The sequence below is a fragment of the Empidonax traillii genome, unplaced genomic scaffold (assembly GCF_003031625.1).
Source record: "Empidonax traillii isolate 1590-97213 ecotype Southwest subspecies unplaced genomic scaffold, ASM303162v1 scaffold494:size460735, whole genome shotgun sequence".
NCBI classification, from domain to species: domain Eukaryota; kingdom Metazoa; phylum Chordata; class Aves; order Passeriformes; family Tyrannidae; genus Empidonax; species Empidonax traillii.
This window is the reverse complement of record NW_020955687.1, coordinates 134231-147153: the sequence shown is the minus strand read 5'-3', so window position 1 is coordinate 147153 and position 12923 is coordinate 134231. Positions and strand designations below refer to the sequence as shown.

Genomic DNA, 12923 nt, shown 5'->3' with positions numbered 1-12923 from the left:
AGGGTTGGTGTTTTTTTTGTTTGGTTGGTTTTGTTTGGTTGGTTGGATTTTTTGCTTACTTTTACTTCTTAGAAGGAGAAAATTGGAAGAAGTTTTGTTTCTGGTATGCTCTGGAGTCTGCCTTCCCAAGGTTTTAGTTAAAACTGGGTCCAGATATCTAGCTGTTGTCATTGCTCCTTCATTACCAGGCAGGAGTTGTCTCTCTCAGGGCGTTTGGCAAACATACATAATTCTGTGTGTTTGCCAAAGCATAAATACTCTAATTTCAAAACATAACAAATACTACTCAGAAATTAAAAAATGAATTTTGATTGCTGAATAGTATTTGTTATGTATGTAGTGCAGCTAAGGAGATAAATATGAGAATAGGACATAAATAAGATCTAACATCTGTTGTAGAAGCAAGTGCTGAAACAAATCCACAGTAAGTTTTATCCTGTTATGTGAAACTGTATCGTGCTGTTTATGGAACACTGTTACTGTCTTAGTTGGTAAGGATAAAGGATCTCAGTTTATTAAAAAACAAAAGGTTCATTTCCACTGGATCCACTTTGCAAGCACATTTAGCATTTTCTGTAGCTTATGGACATTTAAAGTAAATACATCTTTCAAGAAATAGTCGTGGCCTGAAGTATTAGAAGTATATTTGCTGGTATTATGACACTGCATTTCAGTTTTTCAAGCCTTTCCTGAATCATTTAAATTAAGTTGGGCTGTGCACCTAAAGAATAAATGACATGTTTTTTCCTCGTGCACTTTGCAGAACGAGGCTCAAAAGGACACCTTGACCTCACTGAGTTAATAGGAGTTCCTCTTCCTCCTTCTGTCTACTTTGTCACCGGCTATGGAGGGTTCCCAGCTTACAGCTTTGATCCAGATTCCAACATCGGTCGATTGACAAGTGCCATAATACCATCGCCTTTCTACAGAGATTTCGCTATCGTAGTTACAGTGAAACCAAACAGCGATCGTGGAGGAGTGCTGTTTGCAATAACAGATGCCTTCCAGAAAACAATTTACCTGGGACTGAGAATTTCACCAGTTGATGACAGCACCCAGAGAATAATTATGTACTACACGGAGCCTGGATCCCATATCTCCAGAGAGGCTGCTTCCTTTAAAGTGCCAGTGATGACCAACAGGTGGAATAGGTTTACCGTGACTGTTCAGGGAAATGATGTTGCTTTGTTCATGGACTGTGAAGAGTATCAGAGGCTTCAGTTTCAAAGGTCAGCTCGAACCCTGGTATTTGAACCTGGCTCTGGGATATTTGTTGGTAATGCAGGAGCCACGGGATTGGATAAGTTCACAGTAAGTGCCGTCTGATAAATTCACATGTGTCAGTGTTTAATGCATGTACTCTCTGCCCAGCAAAGTCTGCTTATATCCCATATAACTTGGTTATATCCCAAATGAGGTTACAAATCATATAGTTTGAATTTTCCATACCTTGCTAGACTTTGGACAGTGCAGATATATAAACTCTGGTTTAAAATGCAGATGTTCTGAGAACCTCAGAAGCTTATTAATAATCCAGATATTAAGCTCCATGTTCAGTTTGAATATTAGAAACTTCAGAGTAAATATGTCACATAAATTTTTATGGTCTTTCTGGGAAATGCAGAGTTCAGAGTATCCATGTTTTTAATTTCTGAGAAGAATACCTTACTACAAAGTCAGTATTTTAAACTCTTATTAGTAAGATATTCATATTCAACATCAGAAAGAGAACTGTGTCATCAAAGATTTGGAAGATAAAGCTGTATTTCTACAGTTTATGCATTATTTGAAGCTTATCAGGTGCTTTAGAAAAATAGGATGGACCAAAACCACTACTACAAGGCTCTCAAGCCTTCTTAGCTTGAGTGCAAGCATCCTCCCAGCTGTGTCCTGACTGGAAGTCTCAGCCACTGAGCTTGCAAATGGAAAAGTGAAAGCAGTGATTATGAGTGAGATTGACTCATTGTCAAACAGAAAGTGGAATGCCACACTTTTTCCCCTCTTGTTTTTGTACTTCCCTTGTACTTCGAAACTTGTACAGTGTTTTGTGAGATTGATGTCTTTCCCCCTAAATTATTAAAGCAGCAGCACAAAACTGAGTGGATCATTTTCTTTAGAGAATAGAGATGTTCTTACCAGAGTTCAGGGGTACTGACAGCTTGTGAGCTCCATCTGGTAAGCTGCAAGGATAATATACTTTAATCATTCGTCTGACTAGTCTAAACACCTAGAATAACAGGATTATGCTGATTAGCAGCAAATAAGTGGTGGAATTTGAAATGTAGGAAGATTGCCTTCTACTGTTCTTAGACAGGATGCCTGGAGTATTGTGGATGCCTGATTAGTAAGTAGGATTGAGAAACATTCAAGACAATGAGACTGCCCTGGTACCCCACCAGGAAAACACATGTGATGATCGGTTGCTGAGATTGTCACCAATAGATCTGTAAATATGTTGACAGGAACGCATGGCGGATTACACCGTGATGCATTCCCACTAAAATGGGCTGTTCTGTATGTTACATAAGTTTCAGCCAATATTCTGATTGTGTCATTAATACTAATTGTGACCTGTACTCTGGGTCCTGTGCTTTTCTTTCTTCATCATATTGCTTCATCATACCCTGTTGCTTTCAGGTGGAAAAACTAAATGGCTGATCACTCCTCAAACTCTGTTTCTATGCCAAGAATCGTTTACATCAATTGCCCAAACCAGAAACAAATCACAGCAGATTGTGCAAATGAATAGATATCAGCTGCTGGTTTGCTCTAGCTAATGGGAAATTCATGTGTCTAAGGCTCAGGTTGTCAGACACAAAAGGAACACAATTACCATCAGATTTATTGAAACCAAAGGAAAATCTAGCCCTGATGCTTGTAAAGAAAAGTAGAAACCAAACAACAACCAAATATAGCTGAATCAGTGATGATGCCAGGTGCTACAAACCAGCTTTAACAGGGAAGGCAGCAGCAGGCACAAGACCCAAAGAGGGAACACAATCTCTCGTATCTACCGTCCCTACCGTGGCAGACTGAACCATAACTTTCCTAGTTGGAGTGATTGGCTAGCAGCAACACTTGAGAAACATTAGAGCTCTGCATTTTGCTTCCTTGACCAGCCATGGCCACTGATTAGAGCACGAGGAAAAAAAATGTGTTTTCAAAGTGTGGTTTGCTTGTACTTAAGCATCACTGCTTAAGTGTCTGGAATTTGGAGGAATGTTAAAGATAGAATCACAGACTTTATTCCTTTCTAAAATGCTCTAGGTCATGTGTGTTAGGTAAGATGGCTCTTGATTTGAATATCCATCTTTCTGCCCTATGTGTGCTGCATGTCTAACCATGAGATCCCAGAACAGCGGAATGTCCCTCGCGTGTCTCTTAAAATACTGTGAGTCTTTCTAATCCAAGAAACAATAGTTAAGTGTTTAAAATTAAATTGTTACTGCTCCTTCAGCATATCTGAGAAGTGTAGTTTGTAACTCTGAAAAAAGAAACCTTTGTTGTCAGGAAATCCACCTCCTTTATTTCCTCTCTGGCAAGTTTGAAGCTGGTTTCTCTCGGAACCACTTCATCACTTATTAGTATTCCCATTGTCAAGGAAATCAGAGCACAGTTTGGGGTATTTTGTTGCTTTCTTTAATTCCCACCCCGCAGCCCCCACCCCCTTCACACATGCCACTTAAAATATTGCTTCCTTGAACTGGTTTTGATGTTCCACGCAGGGCTCGATTCAACATCTGACAATCAAATCTGACCCAAGGGCTGCTGAAGATCATTGTGAAGATGATGATCCTTATGTAAGTATTCTTGTAAACACTTACTCAGTGCCTCAGAGATTTCAAAGTAATTTTCCCTTTGACATTTTTAATAAACCTAAAAGTAGTATTTCTTCTTAGAAACATTTTATCCTACTTAAAACTATCTCTCTGTGTGAATCATTTTTTTTGGACTATGCAGCCCTCAAAAGTGACTTTTCAAAAAGCATCACTTTATTTTGTCTAAAATAGCTTTCAGAAAATGAACTAAGGCTTTTATTTATCTGAAAGGCCATTTACATGGAATGCTGTAAGTACTGAAATAACATCATAATGACACTGAGACTTCAACAGCTGAAAAAGGGGTTTTTTTTCTGCATTGAAGCTGCCAATTCCTTGGAGATCATGTTTTTTTCCCTGACTTTTATGAACTTGCTCTCATGATTGGGTTTTGCACAGGCTTCAGGGGACAGCAGTGGCAACGGCAGCATTCAAGAACATGAAGTTTCTGAGGCACAAGGCGTCCTTGCACCTTCCCTTCTTCCCATGAGGGTAAATTTATTTCATTTAATTGCTTTAAATTTTTTTTTAAATATTACTCTTTGAGATGACGAGGCCTGGATTTGATCTCTAGTTTTTCATGTTTGGCAACTTCCAAAGGCTCCTGTGAGAACAACATGCACCATCCATAAGAATGACTTGCACTGTGCCAGATCAAAAATCTAGTTTATTTGACACCAATCAGCAACCAGGGCTTTGGGAACATAAAACAGATTGGGAACATAAATATGACACTTACCAGGAATACTCTTACTCTGCATCAGTTTTTATCTCAGAAAATGCTGGAGCCAAGAATATATGAGTTTAGTGGACCTTATCTGAGTTTTTCATTCTCTAATTTCTTGCTTTGTTGTTTGGACTTTTTTAACACATGCAAGTTTTACGATCCTCAGATTCCTGCTGCAGAATTCCTTAGCACATTTAATGACAGGTTTTGTGAAGGATGTAAACCTTTTGGTTTTGCCCTTCTAATTGCAGCTCTCACTGGGTAGTTCATCAACTGGAATATAGAGTGGACTGTTGCTGCTCACCATAACAATTTGATTTTAGAGATACCTAATCACTTTGTTTTCCCTCTCTCTTTTTGTGCCAGGCTTTAATGTACCACTCCATCCCTCACAATGAAACCTTCTATCCTGCTTGTATTCTTTTTTTTTTTTTAATACAAATACTCATTGATTTCTCTAGAGAAAATCAGTAGGTTTGTGAGAAATGAATTTACAGAAACATGCTCGCATTTCCCTGATAGAGCACATACTTCAGCTCTCTCACTGTTGAATCCTTCAAGAATCCATGGGTGAATCCTGTTTGGTTGTCATTCACTTAGTCAGTATGTTTCCTACCCTTTTCATAAAAAGACTTCAGTTTTAGACATTTCCTCTGCCAAGTTTCCCAGTAATACTTTTTTGCAGGAATTTTAACTCTTCCAAAGTCAACATGAATGCAAGGAAACCTTACTTTTTTTGCTATGGGCTTAAAATTCTCTGATCACTCATTTTACAGTTTTGCTGAGTATTGACCTGGCCTCCTGCTCCTGATGTGTTAGAAAAGATATTAATTATTAAATTTTATTAATATTTATGCATTTTACGTATAATATTTTTCTCTGTTCAGGAAAAAAATGAATTCTTTTAGCTATTATTTTAAGTGTCTGTTTAATAACCTTCTTGCACTGTTCAAAATTCCACACAGCAATAGTAGAATTTTTGGGGTTTATTCCTCCTTCTGAAACATGTGATTTAATTCCAGCTGGCCAGTAAACACTGCACAGCCACTCACTTACTGACCCACCAACGGGATGGGGAAAGAATTGGAAAAGTCAGAAAACACAAGAATGTTGTTTCTCAGCATAATCTCAGCGTATTACTTGCTGTTGCAGAGTACAAAAAGTAGAAACTTTCTGTTTTAATGAGCAAGTATTATTGTTACATTGCTGAAAATTAGTGAAAGATCTATGAATAGGGACCTGAAAGTGTAATAGCAATTGTTTCGGAGAGAGTTTACCTTCTACTCTTAAAGAACAACTGAAAAATAACAAATCAACACTTCAAAGCAAATTGCTATGCTGAGCTGGAATGAAACAAGCCAAAGGTCATACTTGAAATTATATCTCTGAGTAAAGACACTTAGCAGCGTTTATGGTGTATATTCTAATTCGTATTTTTCTAGTAAGTACTTCTACACTGTGCACTAAGAATGGATATCATTATTTGAATTAGTTCAGAATATTCCCACTGAGGAAAACTCTCAGTTTCTGGATTAGGATGCATGGATGGATGCCAAGAACTGTCAGCAAAGAAATCTAAACCATAAGGAGATGGTCTAGGTTCCATAGAAAGTCTTGTCTGTGTTACCAGAGGACAGAAAATATAGTTTTTCTTTATAACTATTTCTCAAAGCATTCCAATCTTCGTCCTACTGTTCTTTTTATTTGTCTTTATAGTCAGCAATAACCATAGACTGTGCAATGGGCACGTTCTGAATTATGTGAATTATTTTCTACTGTTTAAGTGAAGTATTTTGGTTACTCTACATCAGCAGGGGGGAAGTCACTGGACATTGCATTTAAAGGGGAAATTGGTCTTCCTTTCCAAAGTTGCAAAGACCCAGTTTTACTAAAGATTTTAAAATACAAAACCCTGTAATACATGACTAGCTTAACAACACACTTTTACTATGATTCAGATAAACAAGGTGCATAAAAAAGTTTATTGGTCTCTAAAGATTAATTGAAATTGAATGAGATGAAATCGAAACAGAATGTCAAGAACAAGATGTATAATTATAAGAGAAATAAAAGTAGAGGAAACATGAATTTGTTTCTTTCTGAAGTGGAGCAAATAAATCAAATGAAAGTACTTTCATTAGCTATAGTGGGGATCAGATCTGGCCCACTGGCGAAAAAATTTCATTTCCCCTTCAAATGGAGCCCTAAAGCCTATTTTCAATCTGTTTCTCAATAACAAGAAGTATCCTGAAACTTTCCTCAATTATAGAGCATATATAGACAGTTAATATTTCCAGGGGAAGCATAACTGTAATGAGAGGTACTGGCAAAATAATAATTGGGAAAGATCTGGAATTTTGTTTTGCTTCATAGATGTGGCAGTTCTGACCGCTGTACTTTGAGGAAGGTAATCTAGTGATTCTTGCTTCAAAATATGTGATAAGCCTTTAGTCTAAACAGCTCTTTGGGATTTTTTTTTTTAGCCTGAGGATACGTTGGCTGAGCCGGTGGAAGCCCCCCCAACTATCTTGTCTTATTTGGAAGAAAATGATTTCTCCGGAAATCAGAAATCAGAAGAAACCTCTGAAGCAGCTAAATTTAAAGAACAAGGCACTGCCTCGGGTTTGGGGTTTTTATTTGGGGCGTGGGGTCTCTAGTTCTCTAACTCTGAGTCTATCATTTCCCTGTGTATGAAAAGCCACTGTCATTTTGGGTGCTGCCAGGAGAGGAAAATCCTAGGGTTTTGTACATCCTGTGTGCTAGAAAACAATTGGCACATCAAACATTTGGTCTTTGAAACTGCTGTCTGTTAGACTGCAATTTCTTAGTAGCAGCAAAGGTAGCAACTGCAAAGTGGTAGCAACTACAGCCAGTGCTAAACACACCTCTCACTTTTTTCTCCACATAAGGGCATATCTCAGTCTCACTGTTAAAAACGCAGAGAATAGATTTACCCTTACATAGTGTGAAAATTTTAGTCACAGAACTACTGTTTACATTTTGAAATTATTAAAAAAAAAAAAAAAAAGAAATTGGATAAAACTAAGGGGAGCTGCTGCTGGGACACTCTACAACACTCCAGTAAAGTGCAAGCGTTAAGCAAAGGGAATGAAAGGAGAAAAATCCTTTTCATTCTGCTCAGGTCGATAAGAAGTATGGCACCTCTTGAGACATACCCTTGCTAACAGTCCTACTGGCTCTGAAGCCATGTGGCACCTTTAAAAGGGATTAAGATGGGTATATGTTTGGTGACCTGGTAAAGTAAAGCACAGCCTTTCATATAAGACTGAATACTGCCACTGAATAAACAACTATATCCTTCTTCTGTTCCCTGCAAAGAATGGGAATCCACCTAGTGCACCAGTAGGGTGTTTTGGATGCAAGCCTAGGCAGCAAAGCTCCGAGAGTAAAACATAATGCACTGAGGAATCCAGGCCTCTGCCAGCGAGACAACTTCAGTGCACTCCTAGAAAGCAAAAAGAAAAGCTGGTTATATTAATAAGGCCAAAGATAATGGTTTTATTTAAATGCCATACATACTTCAGGTAGTACCTGTTGTACTTAGCTCTTATTTTTTGTGTTCTATAGCTGACAAATAGGCAACCGTTAGACTAGGACTTGAGGCAAAAATTACAATGCAGTACAGCCCTTGTCCTTAAAACAGACATTTGGGTTGTAATTTTACTCTCACTTTTTCTCTTATTTTCTTTCCTTCTAAAATTTTCAGAGTTATAAAATGACTAATATTAATCTTTGAAACTTACTATGGTCATAATCTAAACAACTACTTTCTTTGTACAACTTGCAGCGTCTGTCTCTGATAAATTCCTCTGGGAAGGTTTTATTTTGCTCTCTCGATAATAACTGATTATTTTTTTTTAGATTCAGCTGTCATGGAAACTGGACAGGGAAACAGCGAGTCTACTACTGTCACACAGAAAATCTTAAGAGAAGAAGATGGCTCTGCTGCTGGTGTTCTGCCAGAAGTAAGTGAAGAGGAGGTCTGTGTAATGGATTTGTCATATACCTTATATTTTCTGTCCTAAGAACAGGAAAATCTATGAATTACAGGTGTTTCTCTGAGCTGGTATCTCTAGCTATTCCATCTTGGCAGCATAAAAGCTACTTTTTAAATTCTGGAATATCCTCTTAAGATATCAGACTGAAAAGCATTTAGACTACACAGAAGTTTGCATCTATAACCATTGAAACAGGCTTGAGATTTTTGACTAACAAAATGAATTTGTTCTTTTGGGTTTGCTTTTCTTTTTTTTTTTTTTTTTAACTTTTACATCTAAGAAAGTGAGAAAAAAAGAAAAATAACCAGCTAAATCCTCATCAGAAAAGCCCACGATTTTTATGCTCGAAAAGAAAACATCTTGGTCTTAGTCACAGTCACCACCCTGCAGGTGAAAGTCCTACTTCCTTCTCTGAATCAGGACATTAAACAGATTTAAACTTACACCAAGTGCTTCTGTATGAAGTATCAAGTGCAAAGAAGTCCTTCATTATCACAGGCCTTCTTTATCAGGTGATCCAGACAGAAGACTGACACTAAATTACACTAAACTTTGGGGGAATTCGTGCCTAAAATGTGTCTCAGTGGTTTTCCTTAGTTGCCAAGAGATTAATCTGAAAATTTATAGTTTATTCAAATTATCTCTTTATGAACCCAATCGTACTTGAATTACCATCAAAGAGGCTGATCCTCTATTGAATGTCTTGACAAGGGAACGACAGTGTGGATTGCACTGGAGAATTGTCTGCAGCTCCTGGGTATCTCTTTAGGAAAGCCATGTGTGCTGCCCCTTGACAGCTGCATACTTTAACATCCTGAGAAGAAAAATCCATTAAACAAGTAAGAAGCAGCTTTCCTAGCATTCACAATAAAAAGATGCTTTGACTAGTAAATTATAGCCATCCCCTCTGGTGAGATACTGGATCTGGAGAGATAACAGGCCTATTGATTTGTAAGGTAATGTGTAAGCTGAACTTTGTGGGATTCTTCAAATTGGAATTACATATGTCACTCATTTGGTTGGAATCCTGTGAGCTGGCACGTGCAAGCTACAGCTAATTGAATACTTGCCCTACTTGTCAGCATATTTCAAAATAATCAGCTGGCAGTACATTTTTCATTAATTAATATTCCTGATCCAACAGCCACCACAGATTTTTCTAAGCAGAGAACAAATAATGACCTTTCCTTCCTCTTGCCTTTGTGACTTCTGTGCCAGAAGTCCATTCTTTGTATTGCTTTAAAGTGTAGTCAGTTATGACAGCTCAATTGCTGGTCTTTAGAGCCTTTCTTTGTGACAAAAGCCAGAAAGATCTTTAAAAAATCAGCTAACAGTTCTTCTGCTGAAAGCTGTCATCCTGTTAATTCTAAAATGCTTGGAAAGCTACTATATTACGTCCCTCCTAGTTTCATTAGCTGCTAATGGAACTCAAAATATTTCATCAGTGCTATAAAATATGAGTAAATCCTAGTGTTTATTTTAAAATACAGTAATGACTTGAGTGTTCCATGCTGTACACTGGACTTTAATTTAAATATGAATTAGTGTCGCAGCTTCATTCCCGAAAGGTTTTATTCTATTCCTAGAATATTTTAAATTATTCCTTTTATTATTCTTACCTTCTCTTGACCAAATACCAAATAGCAATATTTTAGAGTTGTTTGCTGTCCATTTTTACTCTTTGCTATCAGTTTCCTTGTTTCATCTTCTGTCATATTTTTACCAAACTGGACATATAACCAGTTGTCAGTTTTGCAGATCTAGGGGGAGTTAAGCGTTCCTAAACACGTCTATTTTAACTCTCACAATATTCTCCCAGACAGACTCAGTCTGTGAAAATAGCCTTTTTCAAACCTACATTATTGATTTAGACTGTGAAGATTTATGATGGTATAAAATTAGATCACGGTCATCTGCATCTCTGTAACCAGCTGTAAGAAACTTACTTGTATGTGCATGAACGAGCTCGAACATGGTTTGCCTTTGCTGAATGGAATATACTGTTTGTATGGTACCTATCAGGTTTGTGACTGCATTGAACAGGGCAAGGATTCTGAGAAAGAAGGGAGGGGGAAGAAAGAGAGAAAAATGGCAAAAGTAAAGCAACACGTGTTTCATATTTCATGTTTTATTTATTCAGGGCCAGAAAGGTCAGGAAGTAGAGGATGGGTCCACGGGATCTCTAGGAGGGTCAGGAGCAGAAGATTTGCAAAAAAACAATCAAGGACCTCCTGGACCTCCAGGGAAACTTGGACAACTTGGTCAGCCTGTGAGTAATTTTTATCTGTTGAAAGAATGTGTGTTAGAAAGGGTGATAGCCAGCCACCACATGTGCATGGAGGGCTGTGACTGCACAGCCTTACACACTGGCATCAGGGGTACTTCTGCATCAACCACCAGGAGCATCACGTCTGCACTGCATGTGTCAGTGGCTACCCAAGGGCCCGATGAGTGACAGTTATCAGAAAGCACAAGGCAAACAACTTCTGTGCCATCAAACAGACATTCTTAGAGCAGTAATTCCACCAGCTCTTTAGGCAGACATTGCAGCACTCTCCCAGCTGTCGGGTTTGAACGTGCCCAGAGGTGCAGAACTCACACCCCTCCTTCAGTGGCTACTGTATATCCAGCATATTTCACACTTCACATCCTTTTGAACCACCAGCACAAGACTCATACTGTTAAACAGAGGGGCAAAACAGATCACACTGTAGCATAGTGTTTGTTACACTTCTGGTTCATTATTTTGTCCCTGCATGACACATCAAAATATAGTTAAATGCTTTACTCTTCTGTTGTTTCTATGTTACAGATTTTATTTGCCCTTCTAACAAGAGTGTTTTATTTTAGGGCATTCCTGGTCAAGATGGATTACCTGTAAGTACTCTTTTATACACTTTTTGGTTAACTAAATTTCCTTACTCGTTTACCTGTTGCTGCCACTTTGTGCATCTTTCCCCTCTCTAAGACCTTCCCACCCAGAGGCTGTCACCATTCCCGTGCCTGCTACTGTTTTTGTGTTTTGCCATGTGCCATGGCTGGGAGCTTCCTGTCCCTTCCTGCCCTCTGCAATTGAACCTCAAATGAAACTGGTATGATGTAAGATGTTAAAAAAATTAATTCAGTAGTCATTCACGGGATGCATTATTCAGCCCCTGCCTGAATGCTGCCTTCAGACTTTGGTATGTGCAAAGAAATTCAGCTGGGTTTGAAAATATTTAGCCAAGACTCAGGTTACGTGTCACTGGTTTTGGACAAGAAGTTCACATTTACTGTATTAACAGAAGCCTGACTATTTTCAAAGAAAATTCTATGAAACCCATACATTTAGAGAAAATCCTTCAAATGTAATTGCTTCAAAAGCAATTGTTTTGTTCTTGTGAAACAATCCTATTTCCTGTCATAGATATTTTGTTATATCTTGTGAAATGAACCATTGTCTTGTATTTTTTATAGTTACTGTCCATGTGCATCTGGGTTCCTACCTTGCATATCCCTCTGCAACTTTTGTATTGGAGCGGTGGGGCTTCACTTAGCAATAAAATTGCACTAGATTTATATTGGCCACGTGTTTGCCACTTTTCTAAAAATTTACTTCCTTTTAGTCTCACAGATACATTTTTTCCACAATGACTTTTTACAATCCATCTTTAAAACTACTACAGCTCTAAAACTTGACCAGTAGAGTCCATAAACACAGCTGATCCCCAAAATGCCATTAGGGAAAATACTATTTATTTGTCTCCTGGAATTTTTTCTTCAGTGCCCTAACTGAATTCATAAATAGCCCCTTTTTATAACAGCACTGGCTTTAGAGCTGGTGGGAGTTCTTTCTAGCCAATTAACGAGCCTCTATTAGGAAAAGCATGTGTGTATTATATGTGGGTAATAAGAAGATATATAGAAAGGTTATTTGTGATCCATTGGACTGGTGAAGTTCAGAATGGAGAATGGTGTGAAATGCTATCTAGTACCACACATTCCCTGTCAGATGTATGTCCTCAGGAAGCATCCTACTGGGTAGAAACTGAATAGATTCAGGTGGGTCAAGACAAAAAATGCTTCAGCAAGTAACAGGCTAAAGTTAACAGCATGGTTTGGTGCACTCAGAGGAGCTGTTTGCAGTAGTGTGTTACAAATGCAGCTCTCTATTCTCTGTTGACTATCACTTCTGTATGAAATTAGAAGTAGATTTCTTTCCAGTGTCCATTTCCTCACGGTTTGAAAGTTGTCAGGGAAGATGCAGAATTTTAGCCCAGAATTTACCTACTGTAGGCATATTCAGCAGCTTTGCAATATTTCAAGATTTTCTTACTTCTCAGTTATGTAAATGCCTGAGACAGAAAATCTGAAGAGGAC

General features: G+C 38.1%; 1 protein-coding gene across 1 annotated transcript in view; it reads left to right on the top strand.

Annotated features, from left to right (window-relative positions):
- The window catches only part of LOC114063817 (collagen alpha-1(XV) chain-like), a 109243-nt gene that overhangs the window by 36566 nt on the left and 59754 nt on the right, over positions 1-12923 (top strand). The window contains exons 3-8 of the mRNA XM_027896354.1: positions 764-1311; positions 3726-3800; positions 4218-4310; positions 7029-7155; positions 8428-8546; positions 10705-10833. Coding sequence (XP_027752155.1) covers positions 764-1311; positions 3726-3800; positions 4218-4310; positions 7029-7155; positions 8428-8546; positions 10705-10833 — 1091 coding nt within the window. The remainder of the gene's footprint in view (positions 1-763; positions 1312-3725; positions 3801-4217; positions 4311-7028; positions 7156-8427; positions 8547-10704; positions 10834-12923) is intronic.